General features: G+C 50.9%; 1 protein-coding gene across 2 annotated transcripts in view; it reads left to right on the forward strand.

Moving 5' to 3' along the window:
* The first annotated feature begins 7,164 nt into the window (after window positions 1-7,164).
* Window positions 7,165-20,442, forward strand: part of RAPGEF1 (Rap guanine nucleotide exchange factor 1) — a 162,968-nt gene continuing 149,690 nt past the window's right edge. Inside the window, exon 1 of one of the 2 annotated variants that reach the window (XM_030919859.1) lies at window positions 7,165-7,393. In XM_030919859.1, coding sequence (XP_030775719.1) covers window positions 7,333-7,393 — 61 coding nt within the window. In that variant the 5' untranslated portion in view covers window positions 7,165-7,332. The remainder of the gene's footprint in view (window positions 7,394-20,442) is intronic. The other variant, XM_030919855.1, reaches the window with a different exon arrangement.

Here is a 20,442-nt window from a genome sequence, read left to right on the forward strand (position 1 = left end):
CGTCCATCTCTAGAACTCTTCATATCTTGTAAAATTGGAAGTCTGTACCTATTAACCAGTCACTCACCATACTCCCATACCCCCAACCTTGAACAACTACCATGTTACTTTCTGTCTTTGAATTTCACTATTCCATTTTAACCTGATCCTCGAGGCTGTGTGGTTGCCTTATGGGTCATTATCAAAAATGTGTCTGTTTCACACCAGCCTTTGAGTACACAGACATCTAAGAGGTCTTCTAACTGGCCTGAATCCCTACTTGTGAGAAAAAAGACCAAAACTACCATGAAGCTTATCTATTGCCTGTTCTGCTGGAGTCAGCCTGAAAGATCCCACATTTAGATAGTGGAGTGATGACCCAGACATCTCTCCTGGCCTTTCTAAGGATCTCTGTGGACATCTCTTCAATTTCATGGGCATGGACACCAGAACAGGATTCAGCTGTTTGGAGGCCCAGGGCATGGGGGAATGTGGGAGCCTCATATTCTCCGTAATAAATAATGAGCAAAATCTCCATAAAAGCATAGCATCGTCTGGGCACGGGGGCTCACGCCTGTAATCCCAGCACTCTGGAAGGCCGAGGTGGATGGATCACCTGAGGTCAGGGGTTCGAGACCAGCCTGGCCAACATGGTGAAACCCCATCTCCACTAAAAATACAAATTAACCAGGCATGGTGGCAGGCACCTGTAATCTCAGCTACTTGGGAGGCTGAGGCAGGACAATCACTTGAACCTGGGAGGCAGAGGTTGCAGTGAGTCGAGATTGTACCACTGCACTCCAGCCTGGGCGACAGAGTGAGACTTTGTCTCAAACAAACAAACAAATAACCGAAAAAACGAGGTCACTAATCCCATTTAAAGTCACTGAAACATTTGCCTTCTCTATTTGGACTTGCCTGAGGCTCCAAATTGAAATGAATACCTACACACTCAGACAGCACAGTAGGCACCCGTAGCTGGAACATTTCTCACAGCTGGTTTCCCGGAAGAGTCCATTGAGATTTGAAATCTCTGCCTCCAAACACCCCTGAGGCTCTTGGAGACCAGTATGTAGGTCTTTTTTTTTTTTTTTTTTTTTTTTGAGACGGAGTCTCGCTCTGTCGCCCAGGCTGGAGTGCAGTGGCCGGATCTCAGCTCACTGCAAGCTCCGCCTCCCGGGTTCACGCCATTCTCCTGCCTCAGCCTCCAGAGTAGCTGGGACTACAGGCGCCCGCCTCGTCGCCCGGCTAGTTTTTTGTATTTTTTAGTAGAGACGGGGTTTCACCATGTTAGCCAGGATGGTCTCGATCTCCTGACCTCGTGATCCGCCCATCTCGGCCTCCCAAAGTGCTGGGATTACAGGCTTGAGCCACCGCGCCCGGACTGTAGGTCTTATTTATCTTTGTTTTTCTCGTAAAGCCCAGTACACTAAAGACATACAATCGATGTGGATTGAATTGAATTGAACCCAAGATCAGGCATATATGTGAAACACTGTGGGGAAGAGGTATAAAGAGAAGTTTGAGTTAGGGAATTTGTAGCATGGTGGTTAAAACACGAGCTCTGAGTGGGCTGACCTGTGTGAGTTCCAGCCCCACTGCTTACTAGAAATGTATCTTCGTGTCTCCCACTAAGCCACGTGGAGTTAACATGAGCCATAGAGGACGTAGGTGTATGCCCACGCTAAGCCCTCCTTTGCTGAGAACTGGACCCACGAGTGTAGACTCTAGCAGTTGTGTTTGTACTGTGTAACCGTGTTGGGAGCCCGATTCTGTCACTGTTCGGGACCCCACTATGTAACCTGCACAGACCTAGGGGGACTGAACAAAGGGGGCAAACTCGGGAATAAAACACAAGAGACAAAAGAGCCTATTTGGAAGAAGGGGTCAGGGGACACCTTGCCTCTAGTGGACAAGGGCTCTGAGCTTTACACAGCCCCCCGTATTTATTAAGCAAAAGAGGTAGCGAGAAAGGGGTGGAAGAAGGGGTCGGCTGCTTGGTCCAGAGTAGGCTTGTAAGACTGCATTCCTCAAACAACAGGCTCTAGATGTCGCTGTAGATAACCTTGGCTCCAAGGAGTGATGGCGTCCAGCAAACCTTCTGTTGGCAGGAACCGTCTGATGAGTTTGCTCACATCCTGCATTCATGATAAACACTTTGCTGTTTGATCGTATAGCCTCCAGTGGAATGCTGAGTTGGTCACGTCCCTCAGGTCTTCGGCTCCCTGAACAACCCCAGCCACCTGGCCAGACCCAGTTGGGCCAGGGATGGACCCAAGCTGGGCCAAGCAGCTCATCTCTCTTGGAACCTGGGGTTGGATGGAGCATCCTTAGCGGGTCTGGTCTCATGGCTGAGCTGGGGGAGGAAGCGGCCTCAGGGTGTGTAGGAAAGTGATTGTTGTGTGCAGTTCAGTTTCTGGCAGGTGTTGAACTTCCTGCCCTTTGGTTCTACCTATGAGACATTCATTTTTCTTTTTCCAGTACATTCCCCTTTGCCAACATTAAGTAGGTATCTACAACCCGTGACCAAACAAACACTCTCTTATCTCGACCCCACCCTCCCAGGATTCGTGTAAGGATTGAGGCAGTGACTGAGTAGGGCCCAGCCACAGGCAGCCCTCAGGAAGCATCAGCCCTCATTGCTGTGACTCCTGTTAGTAATGGTTTCACCTCCTCCTCTGATCTACAGTGGTGATGTAATGAAGCAATACTCTCTGTCCATAGGGAACGGACAGTGTGTCTGGGAATTCAGGCAGGTGCATGCCAACAGATCCCATCAATCCAAGCTGAGGTGGGCCCCTGGCCACCAGCCTCACTCTGGCTGTTTTCTACCCTAGTCTCGTGGAATTCCTGTTGCCTGAATAGCTGAGTGTTGTCTGCAAACACAAGAAGAGGATGTGGCGCTTTTGCAAGGGGCCCCATCAAAAATAGTCTCCAATGAGCAGGCTCTGGGCCACCTAACTATTTCTTTTTTTTTTTTTTTTTTTTTTTTGAGACGGAGTCTCGCTCTGTTGCCCAGGCTGGAGTGCAGTGGCCGGATCTCAGCTCACTGCAAGCTCCGCCTCCCGGGTTGACGCCATTCTCTCGCCTCAGCCTCCCGAGTAGCTGGAACTACAGGCGCCTGCCACCACGCCCAGCTAGTTTTTTGTATTTTTTTAGTAGAGACGGGGTTTCACCGTGTTAGCCAGGATGGTGTCGATCTCCTGACCTCGTGATCCGCCCGTCTCAGCCTCCCAAAGTGCTGGGATTACAGGCTTGAGCCACCGCGCCCGGCCACCACCTAACTATTTCTTCCATCTTCCACCGCGGCGTCTGGAGAGCTGCTAAGGTGGAGTGGTTACCTGGCTCACCCCATCCTTCCCTGGGATGTTGGAGGAAGGCCTGATAGCACCCATCCAAGCACTAACTTGAGCCCCTTCCCTCTGCTGGAGTTGGTGCTGCTGCAGTACAAGAGCCCGGCGTGATCCCTTGTATTAATAGGGCTTTATTTTCTGTTATCTTACAATTTATTTTGTTTTCAGACACAGGTCTCACTCTACTGCCTAGGCTGGAGTGCAGTAGCTATTCATTGGTGTGATCATAGCACCCTACAGGCTTGAACTCCTAGGCTCAAGTGATTCTCTTGCTTCAGCTTCCTGAGTTGCTAGGCTGTTCCACAGCCTCTGCTCCCAAGCTTTCTTACAATTGGCACAATTCCTAGGCTGGCCAAGTCACATATTCTACCCCATTCCTGCAGTCATTGGCTTGGGGATAGACGTGTGACTCAAACTGAGCTAATTAGAGTCTGCCATGGGGCTCTCTTTGACACAATGAGGAAAGAGATCCTCTTTGTCCATTGCGGTTATTAAGCAGGCAGGTGACAGGCCCAGGACTGCTGGTGCCTAGCTTCACCCTTTGCTGCCTTGTAGAGAGAGATAGCCTGAAAAGGGAACCGACACAGAGGACCAGTGGCCTTGTTCCAGAGCCTGGGGTTAGCTGTGTTTGGACCTAGTTGTATACCTGATTTACTAATTATGATCTTCAAAAAATGCCCTTCATGCTCTAAGCAGGCAGAGCTAGGTTTCTGACAGTGAAATCAAGTTTCCTAACCAGTACAGGAGGATGACCCTGTTGGGGCGTGTCAGGGAAGGATTCTCTATAGACATGACAGTGAAACCGAGAAGCGAAAGATGACTGGAACCAGCCAGGTGGAGAGGAGGGGAGAGAACATTCTGGACAGCAGGAGGAGCTCATGAGAAGGCTCCAAGCCAGCAAGAACAGGGGTGTGGGAATCCGTTTGCTTCATTATCTTGTGTGTGTTCTACTATAGCTATAAACATATTTGATGAATAGCCTTTATTAAATAAGTTCTGTGACCCTGATTTACCATAATGTCCATTTGCAAAGTACTTTGTGTTTTGCAAATCTCTTGTCATCGGATATGTCATAATTTATTAAATATATTTGACTGTGTTCTCACAAACCCCTGACTGCACCTAGTATTCATGTAGTCTAATTTTCTACTTTTCACCCAGGATTTTGAATTTTAAATATTGGCTTTTCTCAGCTCAGAAGCCTAGAAGGGTTGGGGACAGCATTGAGAGTGTTTTGGAGTTGGGCCTGGGACCAGGGGCCAGTTTTGCCTGGTGATGCATCTGCCAAGAGGGCTGAAGAGAGCCACCCTGGCTCAGAGCATCCATTCATCAGCTAGAAGAGGGAAATGAATTTGTCAATCTTTGGCTTTGCCTTTGACCCCTAGAGGACTGCAACCGATGAAATGATGATGGGAAATTTGGCTGCCATCTATGACCAGCTCCTTTTTTTTTTTTTTTTTAAGACGGAGTCTTGCTCTGTCACCCAGGCTGGAGTGCAGTGGCGCGATCTCAGCTCCCTGCAACCTCTGCCTCCCAAGTTCAAGTGATTCTCCTACCTCAGCCTCCTGGGTAGCTGGGATTACCAGCGTGCACCACCACGCCTGGCTAATTTTTGTATTTTTAGTAGAGACGGGGTTTCACCATGTTGGCTAGGCTGGTCTCGAACTCCTGAACTCAAGTGATCGCCCGCCTTGGCCTCCCAAAGTGCTGAGATTACTGGCGTGAGCCACGGCGCCCGGCCTGACCAGCTCTTGGTTGTGGAATGGGTGACCCTTTAGACTGTCCAGGGGAGATGGGAGTAAGAATCTCTCACAGCATTAACAGGTTTCTCCTCCTCCCTGCGTCTCCCCCAAATCCTGTCCCCATCACTAGGCTATTTAATTTACTTATTTTTGGGGAAGTAGGAGGAAAACCTAGCCCAGGTGGTGTGTGCTACTTCTTTGTATTCCATCTTGGACCAACAAGAGCAAGCAGGCAGCAGATTTCCCCACACTGGAACATCACTTGTGTTACTCATTTGTTGTTATTTACTACTTGTATTATAGGATTTAACTTTGACTTCCCAGCTAAGTTGTGAACTCTTTGGAGAGAAGCACCAATTGTGCCCATTTTTGTAGGGCCCACAGCACCCGAAATAGTACTTAGCCTTAGCCTTAGCAGATCCTTTGATTCTTTTTTTTTTTTTTTTTTTTTTTGAGACGGAGTCTCGCTCTGTCGCTCGGGCTGGAGTGCAGTGGCCGGACCTCAGCTCACTGCAAGCTCCGGCTCCCGGGTTTACGCCATTCTCTTGCCTCAGCCTCCCGAGTAGCTGGGACTACAGGCGCCCGCCACCTCGCCCGGCTAGTTTTTTGTATTTTTTAGTAGAGACGGGGTTTCACAGTGTTAGCCAGGATGGTCTCGATCTCCTGACCTCGTGATCCGCCCGTCTCGGCCTCCCAAAGTGCTGGGATTACAGGCTTGAGCCACCGCGCCCGGCCCCAGCCACAACTTTTAATGAACTCATTTGCACACTAGAAAAGTTCCACAGCTGAGCCCCAGGGAGCCCATCTGGGTGTCAAATAAGGAGGACAGGCAGGGTGTGCTGTGTCCCTGAGGGAGTTGGGCCCAGGCCAGCATGGAGGCTCTAGGTCTCAGGGGACATTTAGGCCTGAGTGGGGCCAATCCCAGCCCTGGACAGGTGGCTCTCGCTAACAGGGTGGCTGAATCCCACATGGGGGGCTGGGGTGGGGAATGAATCCTCCGCCTTGGCATGGACCTTGGTCCAGCAGAGGGCTTTCATGCCAGAGTGGAGTCATCCCTGGCCTGGAGCCTCTGGGCTGGCAGGAGGTCCTATGAGGCCACTCCCAGGCCCTGGTGTGGGGTCTCCCATTAAGAAGGGGGTGCGGGCAGGGCGCGGTGGCTCACACCTGTATGTAATTCCAGCATTTTGGGAGGCCAAGGTGGGTGGATCACGAGGTCAGGAGATCGCGACCAGCCTGGCCAACATGGTGAAATCCCGTTTCTACTAAAAATACAAAAATTAGCTGGGCATGGTGGCATGTGCCTGTAATCCCAGCTACTCAGGAGGCTGAGGCAGGAGAATCGCTTGAACCCGGGAGGCAGAGGTTGCAGTGAGCCAAGATCATACCACTGCACTCCAGCCTGGCGACAGAACGAGACTCGGTCTCAAAAACAAAAAACAAACAAACCAACAAGCAAACAAAAAGGAGTGCTGCGTCTCTGGTTTGGGTGTGTCAGGACAGGCTCCCAGCCATCAGAGCTTGTTGGGTCCTGGTGAGAGTGAGTTCTAGGCCCTGGCGTGGAGCCTCTGGCCCACAGGGGATGCTGGGTCTGGGATGACGCTAGGGTTGGGTGGGTGTTAGTTCCACGTCCTGGGGTGGAAAATCTGACCCAGGAGGGATCTCTGTGTCTCCAGTGAGGGGGCAGGCCAGGCTCTGGGCAACCGAGGACACTGGGTTGGAGCTGTCAGTCCCAGGTCTGGACCTGGTGACTCTAGTCCCACAGCAGAGGAATGCGGAGTCCCGGGTGGGGTCGGCCCCAGGCCCCAGGCCCCAGGCCCCAGGCCCCACCAGGCCCCACCAGGCCCCGGCTTGGGGACTCCGGCTCGGCAGGGGGCGCTGCGTCTCGCGGGTCGCGCAGGAGGCTCGGGCGGCTCCGGGCCCACAGGGGGCGCTGTGGCGGTGCGGCGGGCGCCCGGCAGGTGGCGCTGTGGCCGTGGCCGCGGCCGAGGCCCGGCAGGCGGGCGGGCGGCGGCGCTGCGCTGCGGCCGGCTCGCGGGCCGGGGGAGCGGCGGCGGGCGCGCGGGAGGCGGAGCGGCAGCGGCGGCGGGCGCGGCGGGAGCGGCTGGGCCCGGGCGGGCTGGAGCGCGGTCGCCGAGCGGAGGGCCGCGGCCGCGCGGAGCCCGCCATGCCGGCGCGGGTCTGAGGCGTGGCGAGCCAGGGCCGAGGCAAGCGGCGGGCGCGCCGCCCCTGTCGCCCCGCGGCAGCCCGGCCCGGGCCCGATGAGCGGCGGCCTCGGCCTCCGGCGCAGCCCGGAAATGTCCGGCAAGATCGAGAAAGCAGGTGAGGCGCGGGCGCGGGGCGGCTCCCTCCGGCCGGGCCCGGCCCGGGGGCTCCGTCGCTCTCCGGGCCGAGCGCAGGTCCCCCGGGATGCGCGGCCCTGCGTGCGCCGGGGCGGGGTGAAGCCTCCGAGGCCTCGTCGGGACGCCTGGCAGACTCTCCTCCAGGCCCATTCCCTGCCGGGCGCGGGGGGAAGCGGCCGCTGCGGGGACGCTGGGGGCCTGGCCGGGCGTGGCCCCTGCAACCCGGGGCCGGGCGCGCGAGCCGCTCCGCGGTCCCCGGGAACTTCCGAAAATGGCTTAAGCCCCAGGCAGGGGAAGAACAGCCCGGGCCGCGTGCTGCTGCGGCTGCAGCCCTCCGTGCCCGGCCTGGGCTCGGCGCTCGGAAGGTGAACGAGCTGAGCTGTAAAATGTGTCATTTCTAACGAGCCTCGAGTTTAAATTTAACCAGACGCGTCCACTTCGGTGGCTTCAAAGGAAGCAGGCTGGATGAGTGGAGGCGTTTTGAGGACACAGTCAAGTTTCCCCTCCCCACCCCGATCAAGCTCAGCCCTGCAAGGAGGGCAGGTGGGGGCCCGGTGGTTTGTTGTAGATGATAAATCCTGATGCAGACCTCGTCTCTTTGTGTGTTCCTAGAAATCTAGGGGAGTTACCTTCCCAGACCCTGGGTTTGCCTGTCGTGGAAATAGAGTCTCCAAAGATTCAATGACTGTCCAGCATATGGGGCCCCTGGCTTCATTAGCCGGCGGCACCTTGCAGGGCAAATGCGAATGCTTGGGTCTAAGGTGAGGTGGGCGGGTGTTCCTGGGCTCCTGTACTGGGAGCATGCCCTGTGGTCATAAGCCAGGTACCAGGTTAGGTTGGCGTCTGAATTAGGGAAAGCAGATTTTTGGGGAGCTGCAAAGGAGGTCTGTGGCTTTGATTTTGGAAGTTGCTTATGTTTCCTGGTTTGAATCTGGGATACTTCTGTGGGGTGCACCCCTGCAGCGGACCCACAAGGCAATATGACTTTTGCAGGCTGTGGTTGAAGCACAGAAGGACATTTTTGTAGGCTTTATTGAGGGTTTGCTATATATCTAACTCTTAGCACCTAAAAGGCATTGCTTCTTTAATTTTTGAAGCTAGTCTGTGAGAAAGAATATGGTCCCAGTTTTAAAGGCTCAGAGAGGTTCAGTGAGTTCCGGCTGTCCAGCCAGCAAGAGGGCGGCAGGCCCCTAGGGTATTCAATTCCCGGCCCTCCGACCAGAAGCTGGGGTGCTTTTATGACGGACAGGGCGCTTGGGTTCAGGTGCCATTTCTTGAGTATTTTTCTCACTGAATTTGAGGCCCCACAGCCTTGCCCAGTGACCATGAGTCGCCATCCTGTACACCTGCTGCTCCAGAAATAACTTGGGTTCATCTGTGCAGCATTTCTCAGGAACTTCTTGTATAGTGTCTGTCAGAATGGTACTGTTGGGAAACGTGGATAGTTTATTTTAGAAAGAACATTCACTGGGTTCTTTGATTATAAGAATATTCCGTGTTCATTGTCAAAACTTGGAAATCACAGAAAAGTAAAATGAACCACATTGAAAATCATCTGTCACCCAGGTACAGTGGCTCAAGCCTGTAGTCCCTGCATTTTGGGAGGCCAAGGCAGGAGGATCGCTTGAGTCCAGGAGTTTGAAACAAGCCTGGGCAAAATCGCTAATTTAAAATTATATATATATATATATATATTTTTTTTTTTTTTAAAGGAAAAAAATTACCTGTCATCCCATGAGATGCTTTCCACAGCCCAAACCACTGGGAATGTAATGACTCTTCGAGTTCTCTGCTATTGGGAGAAAGACGTGAGGCCAGTTCATTTCAGCATAGGTTGTCCTTGGGCCTTTTCTGGGCACCGCCTTCTGCTAGGGGGTTGTAGATGCAATTGCCTGCTCCCACAGAAGCTTGTCTGACCTAGCACAGTTCCTAAGCTACCCAGGCTGCCAGACCGAGTGACCGTGCTGCTGTGGGCACGGTGAGAGAGGGCCTTCATCAGTGTGGGAATGAAGACGACTTTGGAGGGGACAGTGTTTGTACTAGACTCTGAAGAGAGGGCTGAGATATACCTGGTGGAGACAGGGAGAAAGAGGAGAGAGGGGAAGGGGTGACCAGGATCTGCAGAAGGTGCGGGAGGAAGATGCATTTTGTGAGAAGCAGAAAAAGTAAGACAGTTCTGAGATTGGCAAGACCAGGGTCAGGACCTCGCCTACAGATTGGGGATCACAGACGTGGAGCTGGCTGGAGGTCCAGCCTCCTTGCAGAAGGTCGTTTGCTGTGGTTCATAGGAGTCGTAGCAAAAGATTACAACAACTGCCAAGGAAGACTGGGGCGCTCCTGGAGTGAGGAAGACCTTTCCTGGTGGTCTCTGCTGGTCATTCTTAGTGAACTTCCCTTTGCATTTCAATGAGATTTTGTTAGGTTTCTGTTGGAGTTTTTTTAATGGACTTCCCACTATTCAATCTCCAGAGGAGTATCTGATTCAGAGGGGAGGCCCTTAGGTGAAGTGGCGACAGAGCCTGACACCTGGCAAACAATTGTGACTGGAGTTTTGCTGTTTTCTGTTATCTCAAAGCAACAGAAATGCTGCTTAAATATGTTCATAATCTCTTCTCCCTGAAAGTAGAAGGACCAGTGTTTTCAGTTCTCAGTGCTTAAAGCATCCAAGGTTTTTTGGCTGAACAGGAAACTCCTTCACATCCCGTATAGTGTGCAGCTCTAGCCTGTTCCTCATCCCGCCCCCTTGCCTTGCCTGATACTCGGTGCTGTGCAGGACTCTTCTTAACCCCTGGGGGAGATCTTTTGAGTCATTGATGCTCTTTGGGACATTTTCTTTTTTTTTTTTTTTTTTTTTTGAGACGGAGTCTCGCTGTGTCACCCAGGCTGGAGTGCAGTGGCCGGATCTCAGCTCACTGCAAGCTCCACCTCCCGGGTTCACGCCATTCTCCTGCCTCAGTCTCCCCAGTAGCTGGGACTACAGGCGCCCGCCATCTCGCCCAGCTAGTTTTTTGCATTTTTTAGTAGAGACGGGGTTTCACTGTGTTAGCCAGGATGGTCTCGATCTCCTGACCTCGTGATCCGCCCGTCTCGGCCTCCCAAAGTGCTGGGATTACAGGCTTGAGCCACCGCGTCCGGCCTCTTTGGGACATTTTCTTCCTCATGCAGCAGTTCCTGGCTGGGGCAGGGCCTTGAGGGGTTCATCCATACCTATGTATAGTCTCAGAAGACACACCAGGTCATAGGCCTCATGTCTGGGGGTCCCAAGTGCCATGGAGAATCAAGACAGTCTGGGCCAGAGGGTGGCACAGGGACAACTTGCTGAGCTGGTGGGAGCCTGTCAAGTGAGGCCTAGTGGAGAAGGGTTGAATTTGGAGGGCCAGGAAGAAGCTAGGGTGCAGGGGAGGCTTTTCTTTTTTTTTTTTTTTTTTTTTTTTTTTTTTTTTTTTTTTTTTTTTGAGGCAGAGTCTCGCTTTGTCGCCCGGACTGGAGTGCAGTGGCCAGATCTCAGCTCACTGCAAGCTCCGCCTCCCGAGTTTACGCCATTCTCCTGCCTCAGCCTCCCGAGTAGCTGGGACTACAGGCGCCCGCCACTTCGCCCGGCTAGTTTTTGTATTTTTAGTAGAGACGGGGTTTCACCGTGTTAGCCAGGATGGTCTTGATCTCCTGACCTCGTGATCCGCCCGTCTCGGCCTCCCAAAGTGCTGGGATTACAGGCTTGAGCCACCGCGCCCGGCCAGCAGGGGAGGCTTTTCTAAACTCCACAGTGCTTCCAGAGATGACGAGAAGGTGGGGAGTAGAAGAGAGATGGACAGATTAGGGAGCTCCCAGGGTGAGCTTGTGGGTAGGTCTGCAGTGGAGAAGAGGCTCTTCCCTAGGAGCTCAGAGGGACTTGCTCTGGAAGACTGATGGGAGATGTATGCAACTGTGTAGAGGCTGCTTCCGAGAACAAATGAGCATGGTTCTGGTTGTGCAAGCAGTTACTGTGGTTCTCTTTGCTCATGTGTCTTCCAATAGAGACACTGAGCGAGGAGAGTTGATACCCTCATGTTTCTGGAGCTTGAGCACAGACTGGCAGCCGCGGGCTGGATTCAGTCCACAGGTATGCTGGGTTGGATCGGTGTGTGTTCTTGAGGAAAAAACAGAAGAATCGATGGTCAGTATTGAAAACTCAGGAAGTTGCCTGTAATCCCAACACTTTGGGAGGCCGAGACGGGCGGATCATGAGGTCAGGAGATCGAGACCATCCTGGCTAGCACGGTGAAACCCCGTCTCTACTAAAAAATACAAAAAACGAGCTGGGCAAGGTCGGGGGCGCCTGTAGTCCCAGCTACTCGGGAGGCTGAGGCAGGAGAATGGCGTAAACCTGGGAGGCGGAGCTTGCAGTGAGCTGAGATCCGGCCACTGCACCCCAGCCTGGGCGACAGAGCAAGACTCTGTCTCAAAAAAAAAAAAAAAAAGAAAAATCAGAAAGTCACTCAACAATCTCAAAAGCCAGGTTCCCGATTCCCTTGAAAAATGAGAATCTCAGGTGACCCTGAGACCTTGTTCCTGACTACAAGGCAGCTGTGGGCGGGCGTCAGGTGGCGGCCACTCCCACGGAGCCCCTCACCACTCCCACAGCCAGCCACACCTCCGACAGCCCACTTCGACTTTTGACATTTGCGTTTGCATCCCCTCCCCGGAGAAATGATTCTCGTTTGTTTGTTTTTATCTGGACTTTGAAACCTTTGCCCCATCCCTTCATTGACTCATTACTCCATCCTTCATTCATCAGGGATTGAGCACCGGCTCCATCAGGCTCCATACAAGGCTCTGGGGACTCAGTGGTGAACTCAGCAGATGTTGCACTGCCTGCCCTGAATACAGGCATCCTCTGTGTGTCACAGGGTGGGCAGGAAGGTGGCAAGGGATCAGACTTGTAGTGGGGAGGGATAGTCAGGGAACTCCTGTGCTCCTGTGACAAAATGGGACTTAAGGTGAGAAGCAGAGGATGGGTCCAGTTAGCTGGGCACAGGCTGTGGAGTAGAGGACCAGTCCCCTGGGGTGGGAGCAGACCGAGGCCTCCTTACCTGGAGGGAAGAAGGTCCTTGGACTGCATGCGTCAGTTTCAGTCACTCATTCCTTTCTTCCTTCTTTCAGTAGCTTCACTTGTCGCCTACCTCACAGAGCAAACTCCTAAGGGCCTGGAGTTGTTCTAGTTCTTGGAACACAGAAAAGATCTCGGCCTCCTGGGCCATGCCTTCTAACTGAGCCGGCCATAAGTTAAGCAGTTTGGTATATATATTTTTATAGTCCCTTTCCTTCCTCTCTGTGCTCCCAGTGAACCACAGGCTGGCTGGGAGTTTCATCATTTACTGGACCCTTCTGCCAGCGCTGTAGCTCCCATCACCTTGGAGCAGTTCACTGGGCCTGGTAAAGTGGCCGCAGGCTTGCCCAGCATGCTGCCTGAAGACAGAATAAATACCGTGTCTCGTGCTCAATGTGCTATGGTTTCAAATGTGTGAAGATGCTTTTACTGTAAATCAAAAAGAAATTTACAGTGACTGCATTCGTGGTCACATTTTTGTCTTGATGTATTTTCTCAGAGCAGATACTAAGAAGACAAGTCCTATCATGTGGGGCTGCACATTTTTGTGGCCTGAGAAAGAGGTCCTCTTAGATTGGCAGTCACTGTATTTCGATCAATTTTAAACTCCTCAAAGTTGTACTTCCTTTTTCCCCATAGTTAGGAATTTTTGTGGTCAAAGTATACTCAGTCAAGCAGTGCGACATTTTGATGGCACCTACTCCACTTTCTTTCGCTCACCTTTTTAACACTTATGGAGTGCCTCCTCGTTGGCAGACACCAAGTGATGCCTCGTGGCAGGGAGCCAGCAGGAACCTGTCCCTGGAGACCACAGTCCAGGGGTAGAATCAGAACGATCTTGAACATTTCTGTAATTTTCTATGGTTTTCAGAATGCACTTATAGACTACCTCATTTCATTTCATCCTCACAACAGCCCAGGGGGTGAGGGCAGGGCTGAGTACCCCTCTTTTGCCCCTGAGGGCAGCTAAGGCCCAGGGAAGTTTGGTTGCTTGCCCAAGGTCATGCCCTAGAGAAGTGGAAGAGGGAATGGGCCCCCTTTCTTGCCTTTACAGAGCACTTGTTAGAGCCTCCCTCGTTGCTGGGGACACAGTAGCTTTCTGTCTTAATTCTTCTTCAGGCTTCTCAATCTCTTTTCTGATGTTTGAAAAAAAGATCTACCGGTGAAATTAAGGGAGGGCCACTACAGTCTTTAGGCTGCGTCTGATACTCATAATACTAATCACATTAACAATGCTGTAGAGAGATAAGAAATAACACTAACACCAGCTAAATGTGTTTTTAGAAAAAATCAGCCACAGCAACCCCAAGTGTTTCCTGGTCTCCAGAGCAGCTGTTGGCAGAGGCGGTTTGAATGGGGTTCCTTGTAGCCAAGAGACCTTGTAGGAGGTCTGTAGAGATGAGTCATGTGTGAGCTTGCAGAAAAATATCTCCCAAAGTAGCCCGGATCGGAGATTGCCTTGAGTGCCAGGCTGGGTCTTACCTCAGGCCAGCTGAGCGTGTTCCCTGTGGCCAGGATAAGATCACGCTCTGGAAAGAGGAGAGGCCTGACAACCTGCCGCCTGCCCCACCCCGCGGCCGCCTCGCCGCCGGGACAGGTGTTCCTCTGACTCGTCACCCGTCTTGCCCCAAAGGTGTTTTATGAGTAAATAAATAAAACCCACCGTTTGTGAATTATTAAGGGATCTGTCATCCAGCAGGCCAGTCATCTTAGTTTCTGGTCATCTGTTTGAGAACGTCTGAGTTGTGTCCTTGCGTGATTCGTACGTTTTCCTGGGGCTTATTTTCCCCATTAGTGCCAGGAAGAAGTGGGACTCAAAAGGAGTGCTCCTCTGTTTGTGTTTTTAAGCTGCAGCCCGCCCCCCCCGACATTTTTTTTTTTTTTTTAATTTTGAGTTCTAGAATACATGTGCTGAACGTGCAGGTTTGTTACATAGGTATACATGTGCCATGGTGGTTTGCTGCACCTATCAACCCATCATCTAGGTTTTAAGCCCCGCATGCATGACTGCAGGCCCTTCTTTATACATAAGAAGACCATTAGGTAACCACTAATGGGGAAGCCTCTTTGAATGCCGTCCTTCCTGCTTAGCCGTGGCCAAGGCTCCTCCTTGGACCCTCCGCCCTAAACACAATGTGAAAACCCACTTCCTGCATGCTCTCACAGCCTCCTCCTCCAAAATCAACTTCCTCTGGGCTCTTTGTGTCTTCTCTTCCTCTAGCAGGTACTAAATTCCATGGAAATGCCCCAGATCAATGCTTGAGTAGAATGATGTTTAACTCATTCAAAATCAAAGCCCCAGTTTCCTTTCTGCAAGTTAAAAATCAACAAGTGAAATGTTAAAGAGATCATTAGCTGCGTGAGGGAGTGTGCCTGTCTACCGCTGCGGTGCCATTACGGGGCCTGGAACACAATGGGTGCTCAATAAATAGTTACTAAAAGAATGAGTGGATTTAGTTAATATTATCATAGAATGAATTTCAGTTTCTGGTTCCAAGTCTCATATTATCTTTAGATGTAGCGTATTCTGGTTTTAAATAGCCAATTAGGATGTTTCTTGGTACATTAATAGGACCAATATCTGATGAGTGGTGTGCAGTTAGTTGGGGGTTCTGTGTTAACCATACACCTTGGTCAGTGTTTTCCTGTAGCCCTCTGAACATTAATGATGAAGTTAGGATCAAATTCCCAGAACACTGTTGGGAGAACGCCAGGACACCGTGAAGGCTGAGCCGGCTCTGACGCCGCATCTGTCAGTCAGTGCCCGTTCTTTGAGCTTCCACTTGTAGTGACTGCCTGGTTCTTTGGGATACGCAGGAGCAAAGCACTCGTAGGCAATGCTCATTCTGCCCTGTATTGACAAACCAAGGCCTGTACCAGCTCTGCTCAGCCTGACACCCATAGTGATCACCGTCCCAGAAATCCCTGTCCCTACTTGTTATTTTTTTTTTCAGTTGGCCTTTGAACGTGATTTAGGACTAGCTTTCTGCAGCATTACTGTCTTTTCCCGGGATGACTGTGCGGTGTGTGCTGTCTAGGGCTGGGGTGCAGGCTGTTGGTGTGCCTCTGGCTCCGCCTTCCTTCTTTGTCAAGCGGCATGGGCAGTCTTTCTTGCTACTTCCCCTTCTTCCGTGAGGTACAGGGGAGAGGCTCACCTGAGTGTATTAGAGCTCTGCTGTCTGCTGGTCACAATTCCTCTTTCTCCCACTTTCTTCTTCCATGCGTAGTTTGAAAGACAGATGGCACTTCTCTGAACCCACGTCCCACCCTGCAGTCTGGACTGCTGCTTCCTGGAACACCATGACTCCTGTAACAGCTTAGACCTCTGTCCCCATCAGTCCCTTAGCAGCAGGCTTTCTCTTTGCTTTTCACTGGCTTGCCGGAACCACATAGTGACTTGACCGCATATTAAGTTTTGTGATCAGGCAATTCTGCAGTGCTTTTAAAGCATAGAAATGGAGCACTGAGCACAGGATGCTGTGTGGGTTTGCCCAGGGCTGGGTTCAGAGGGCCGGATTTCAGGCATTTGCTCTATAGTTTTTTAAAATTTGTGCCATTGGTGTGGACCTGGCAGATGAGATTCCCAGCCGCACACTGTGTTGTTAAAAACAGAGCAGGAGTGTGACGCTGGCAGTAATTGAGAGAAGGAAGGACATGGAATGAGAAGAGAGGACAGCTGACAGCCAGTGGAATGTGACCGTGTTAAATAGCCACTTAGCTGACCCCAAATGAGCAAACAAACAAAACCCCTGGTTGGAAACAGTGGTTGTGTTTATTTGCTGGTTATCACATGCTCCCATCCTCCTTCAAGTGATGGTTCTGAATAAATAGATGGATGATTGTTCATGAGTCATGGAATTGGGCTACTCTCAACCCCTCCTTTCAATAATAAATACAAATAATAGTAGTAGCTGATGTTCATTAGGCACTTACCACGTGCTGTACCAGGCTCGCTTCTGTGTGTTTTACACTTATGGTTGCATTTAATCCTTACAATAGGAGAAAGGTACTGTTAACTGTTCTCATTCTGCAGAGGAGGAACCTAAGACACAGAGCTTAGTCTTTGAGATCTGAAAGAGTTAAAATTTACACATAGTCATATACTGAGTTGGGGCAAAGTTAGGACTAAAGCCCATCAGACTATTCCCCATGCATCTGTATTTCCATTGATTCTGATATTATTCTCTTGGCTTTGTGACTTGGGTGAAAATGAGCCTTCGCGTTTCCAGGGACCCCTCTGCCACAGAGGCAGCTGCTGCACTGACAGGATACCCCATCATCCTGAGGTTCGGAAGACAGCTCTCCTCCTGGCTGTCCTGCTGGAGCTCACGGGACTGCGGAAGCCTTGCTTCTGGCTGGGTGACAGTGGGCAAATTGCTTAATCTCTCTGAGCCTCAGCTGCCTTTGTGGTAATTTGGTAGGATGGATAAACCCACCCCAGAGCCCTTTCTTTCTTTCTTTTTTTTTTTTTTTGAGATGGAGTCTTGCTCTGTCGCCCGGGCTGGAATGTAGTGGCCGGATCTCAGCTCACTGCAAGCTCCGCCTCCCAGGTTCACGCCATTCTCCTGCCTCAGCCTCCCGAGTAGCTGAGACTGCAGGAGCCTGCCACCTCACCTGGCTAGTTTTTTGTATTTTTTAGTAGAGACGGGGTTTCACCGTGTTAGCCAGGATGGTGTCGATCTCCTAACCTCGTGATCCGCCCGTCTCAGCCTCCCAAAGTGCTGGGATTACAGGCTTGAGCCACCGCGCCCGGCCTCACCCCAGAGCCCTGTCTAATGCTGGTTCTTCTTCTTCTTCTTCTTCTTCTTCTTCTTCGTCTTCGTCTTCGTCTCCGTCTCCGTCTCCGTCTCCGTCTCCGTCTCCGTCTCCGTCTCCGTCTCCGTCTCCTTCTCCTTCTCCTTCTCCTTCTCCTTCTCCTTCTCTTTTTTTTTTTTTTTTTTTGAGATGGAGTCTCACTCTGCTGTCACCCAGGCTGGAGTGCAATGGGGTGATCTCGGCTCACTGCAACCTCCCCCTCCCAGGTTCAAGCAATTCTCCTGCCTCAGCCTCCCACGTAGCTGGGATGTGAGGCACCCACCACCATGCCCGGCTAATTTTTGTATTTTTAATAGAGATAAGGTTTCACCATGTTGGTCAGGCTGGTCTCTCTGGCCAGGCTGGTCTCGAACTCCTGACCTCATGATTCGCCTACCTCGGCCTCCCAAAGTGCTGGGATTACAGGCATGAGCCACCGCGCCCGGCCCTAAGGCTGGTTCTTTGTGAGTCTCCACTGCAGTATGTGGGGTGGACTTATTGAGGGTTGTTTTGTTGATGGTTTTTAATGGTAGTAAATGTTGGACAGCACTTAACTAATTATCAAAGTAGGTTTTGAAACATTTTGTACAGATTAGTTTCTTTGTTGTTTTGGGCTTTGTTAATTTGTTTCTTTCTTTCTTTTTTGAAACGGAATCTTGCTCTGTCGCCCAGGCTGGAGTGCAGTGGCATGATCTTGGCTCACTGCAAGCTCCGCCTCCCAGGTTCATGCCATTCTTCTGCCTCAGCCTCCTGAGTAGCTGGGACTACAGGCACCCGTCACCATGCCTGGCTAATTTTTTGTGTGTTTTTAGTAGAGACTGGGTTTCACCATGTTAGCCAGGGTGGTCTCGATCTCCTGACCTCATGATCCGCCCGCCTCGGCCGCCCAAAGTGCTGGGATTACAAGTGTGAGCCACCGCACCCGGCCAATTTGTTTCTTATCATAAGGTATTGGAGTTGCACAAGATTTTTCCCGGATGAGGATGATGACAGCTCACATTTATTATTTCCTGTGTGCCAGGAATGATCTTAGGAGCTTTACCTTCAGATATGTGTGTGATTTAATTAATTCTGTCCTTATAAAGAGTCAGCAATGGCAGGTATTGTGCCAATTTGACAGTTGAGGAAAGGGAGGCAGCAAGAGGGAAGTGACTTGCCAGAGGTGGGTTGTGTATTGCTGAGAACTGGAGTTTCAGTTCTCTTCCCTTCCTGGGGTCTAGGACTGACTTGAGGGCACCACCACTGCCTTGGGTTGGAATGTACTCTGGGGTTCCCCCTGGGGCTTTCCAGCCCTCTGTAGGACTGTTAAGGTGGCACCACATCTGCCTACAGATTTATGAAGAAGCCCCTGGTTTCTCCATTATTGAAGTGGCTTAAAAAGTACATTTGCTGAAAATATTGCATGAAAATCTGCTTTGGAGAAACCTCTCACAGATGGCACAACAGTGGGAAGTGGCTCTTATGAGTTAAAGTAGTTCCGTCCATCCACCCACCCAACACTGAGTGTCGAGCAGCCTGCCAGGGGAGGATAGGGTACTGAGAAGGCTGAGGGATCAGTGCCCTTGGGGAACTGACAATCAGCCACCACCTGTGTTGTGCACAGGAGACTTTTGATGTTGACTCTCACACCCTCAACCATGTTACAGGCAGCATGAGCCTGAGCTGAGAGTTGGGAGACCTGCCTTATGGCCCCTAGGTCTGCACCAAGGCACTGGCTCAGTGCCCTTCCCCAACCCTGTCTCTCCATCTGTGCGGTGAGCTGGTGCAGAGCAGTGACTTGAGAGCATGTGCTTCAGGTCCTCCAGCTATGGCTTTAGATACCAGCCCTCCTGTGTCATTGTTGTGGGATCTTGGGCATGTCACTCTGTCTTGTCTAAGCCTCAGTTACTTATCTGTAAAATGGAGAAAATCCTAACAGTACCTGCCTTATGGTATGGAGGGAGAATGAAATGAGATGATGTGCATAAAGCATTTAATCAGAGTCTGGACACATGAGAAGTGCTCGATAAACCTTAGCTTTTGTTCTTACCTCAGGTGGCCTTCTACTCTAAAGTGAGCGTTTCTTTAACAATGGTAATCTGGTAACTAAAATTCAAACCTCAGTACTCACAGAGAAGGGGAGGTCCCTGGCTGTTGAGGTATTTCCTTTTAGGCTGGTTTGTTCTTTCTCTTTCTCTCTCTAAGAAAGCTAAAGTCCAGGGAGGAGGTTTTTACAATTAAGTAATAAACTTTTGAAGTGATCACTTGAAATGATCACTCATAGGATGAGTAGAGGGCAATTCATTTCAGCTACACGTGTCCCAGTGCATGCAGGCAGACCATGAGGCCCTGATTTTAATTTGAGTCTCTCTGGAAGGAATGGGCCTGTGCTTGCAGGCTGTGGTATATGTCAGAGCCACAGCAGGGCTGATACACCAACAGGTATATTTTTTGCCCTGTCTCAAGAGACACCTCCCCAGTTTCTCCTTGCGGAGTGACTCTCGGGGATTAATTAAATCGTCTTCGTTCAGCTCTGGAGGTGAAATGATCACAGAGTGTTGCGTTTGTGACAGTTAAAAACCACAAGACGTTCAAAATCCTCGTGTACAAAGTAACGTACAAATTGCATTGAGCACTGCAAGAAGGGGGATTTCATACCCTTTGTTTTTCTTTCTTGATTAATTTTCACAGTAAAGATAAATTCAGAAATGCTGTTGCTGTGTTCTGAGTCTTCCTTAACCCCTGCTCCACTGGGAATTTCGGAAACGTGAAAGTAAATGTGTGTCGTCTCCTTGCAAATTTGTCCATGCAGCTAGCATGAAGCACAGTGCTATTTGCAGAGAGACCAAAGCCCAGTCAACCCTTTTCACTTTCTGTAATCATTTGGTCCTGGAGCTACAGAACCTCTCAATTAGCATAACCACACTAATTTGTGCTTCTGCCTCAGCTTGTCAAGAGTGCCTTCCAAATATTAATTCTCTGAGCTCATCAGAAAACCAAAGGCACAGATCAAAAGCATGCTTTTCTGCATGATCTGTCCTTGTTTTCTTCTGTTCATGAGGAGCTTTCTCTATTAATTACCCTAAATATGCAAGGTTATAGAATGAAGCTTTTATATTTGACAAGTAAGAATTGGACTAGGGACCTGGATTACCGAGACTCGGGCTAGG

Source organism: Rhinopithecus roxellana, chromosome 16, assembly GCF_007565055.1.
Source record: "Rhinopithecus roxellana isolate Shanxi Qingling chromosome 16, ASM756505v1, whole genome shotgun sequence".
Lineage (NCBI taxonomy): Eukaryota > Metazoa > Chordata > Mammalia > Primates > Cercopithecidae > Rhinopithecus > Rhinopithecus roxellana.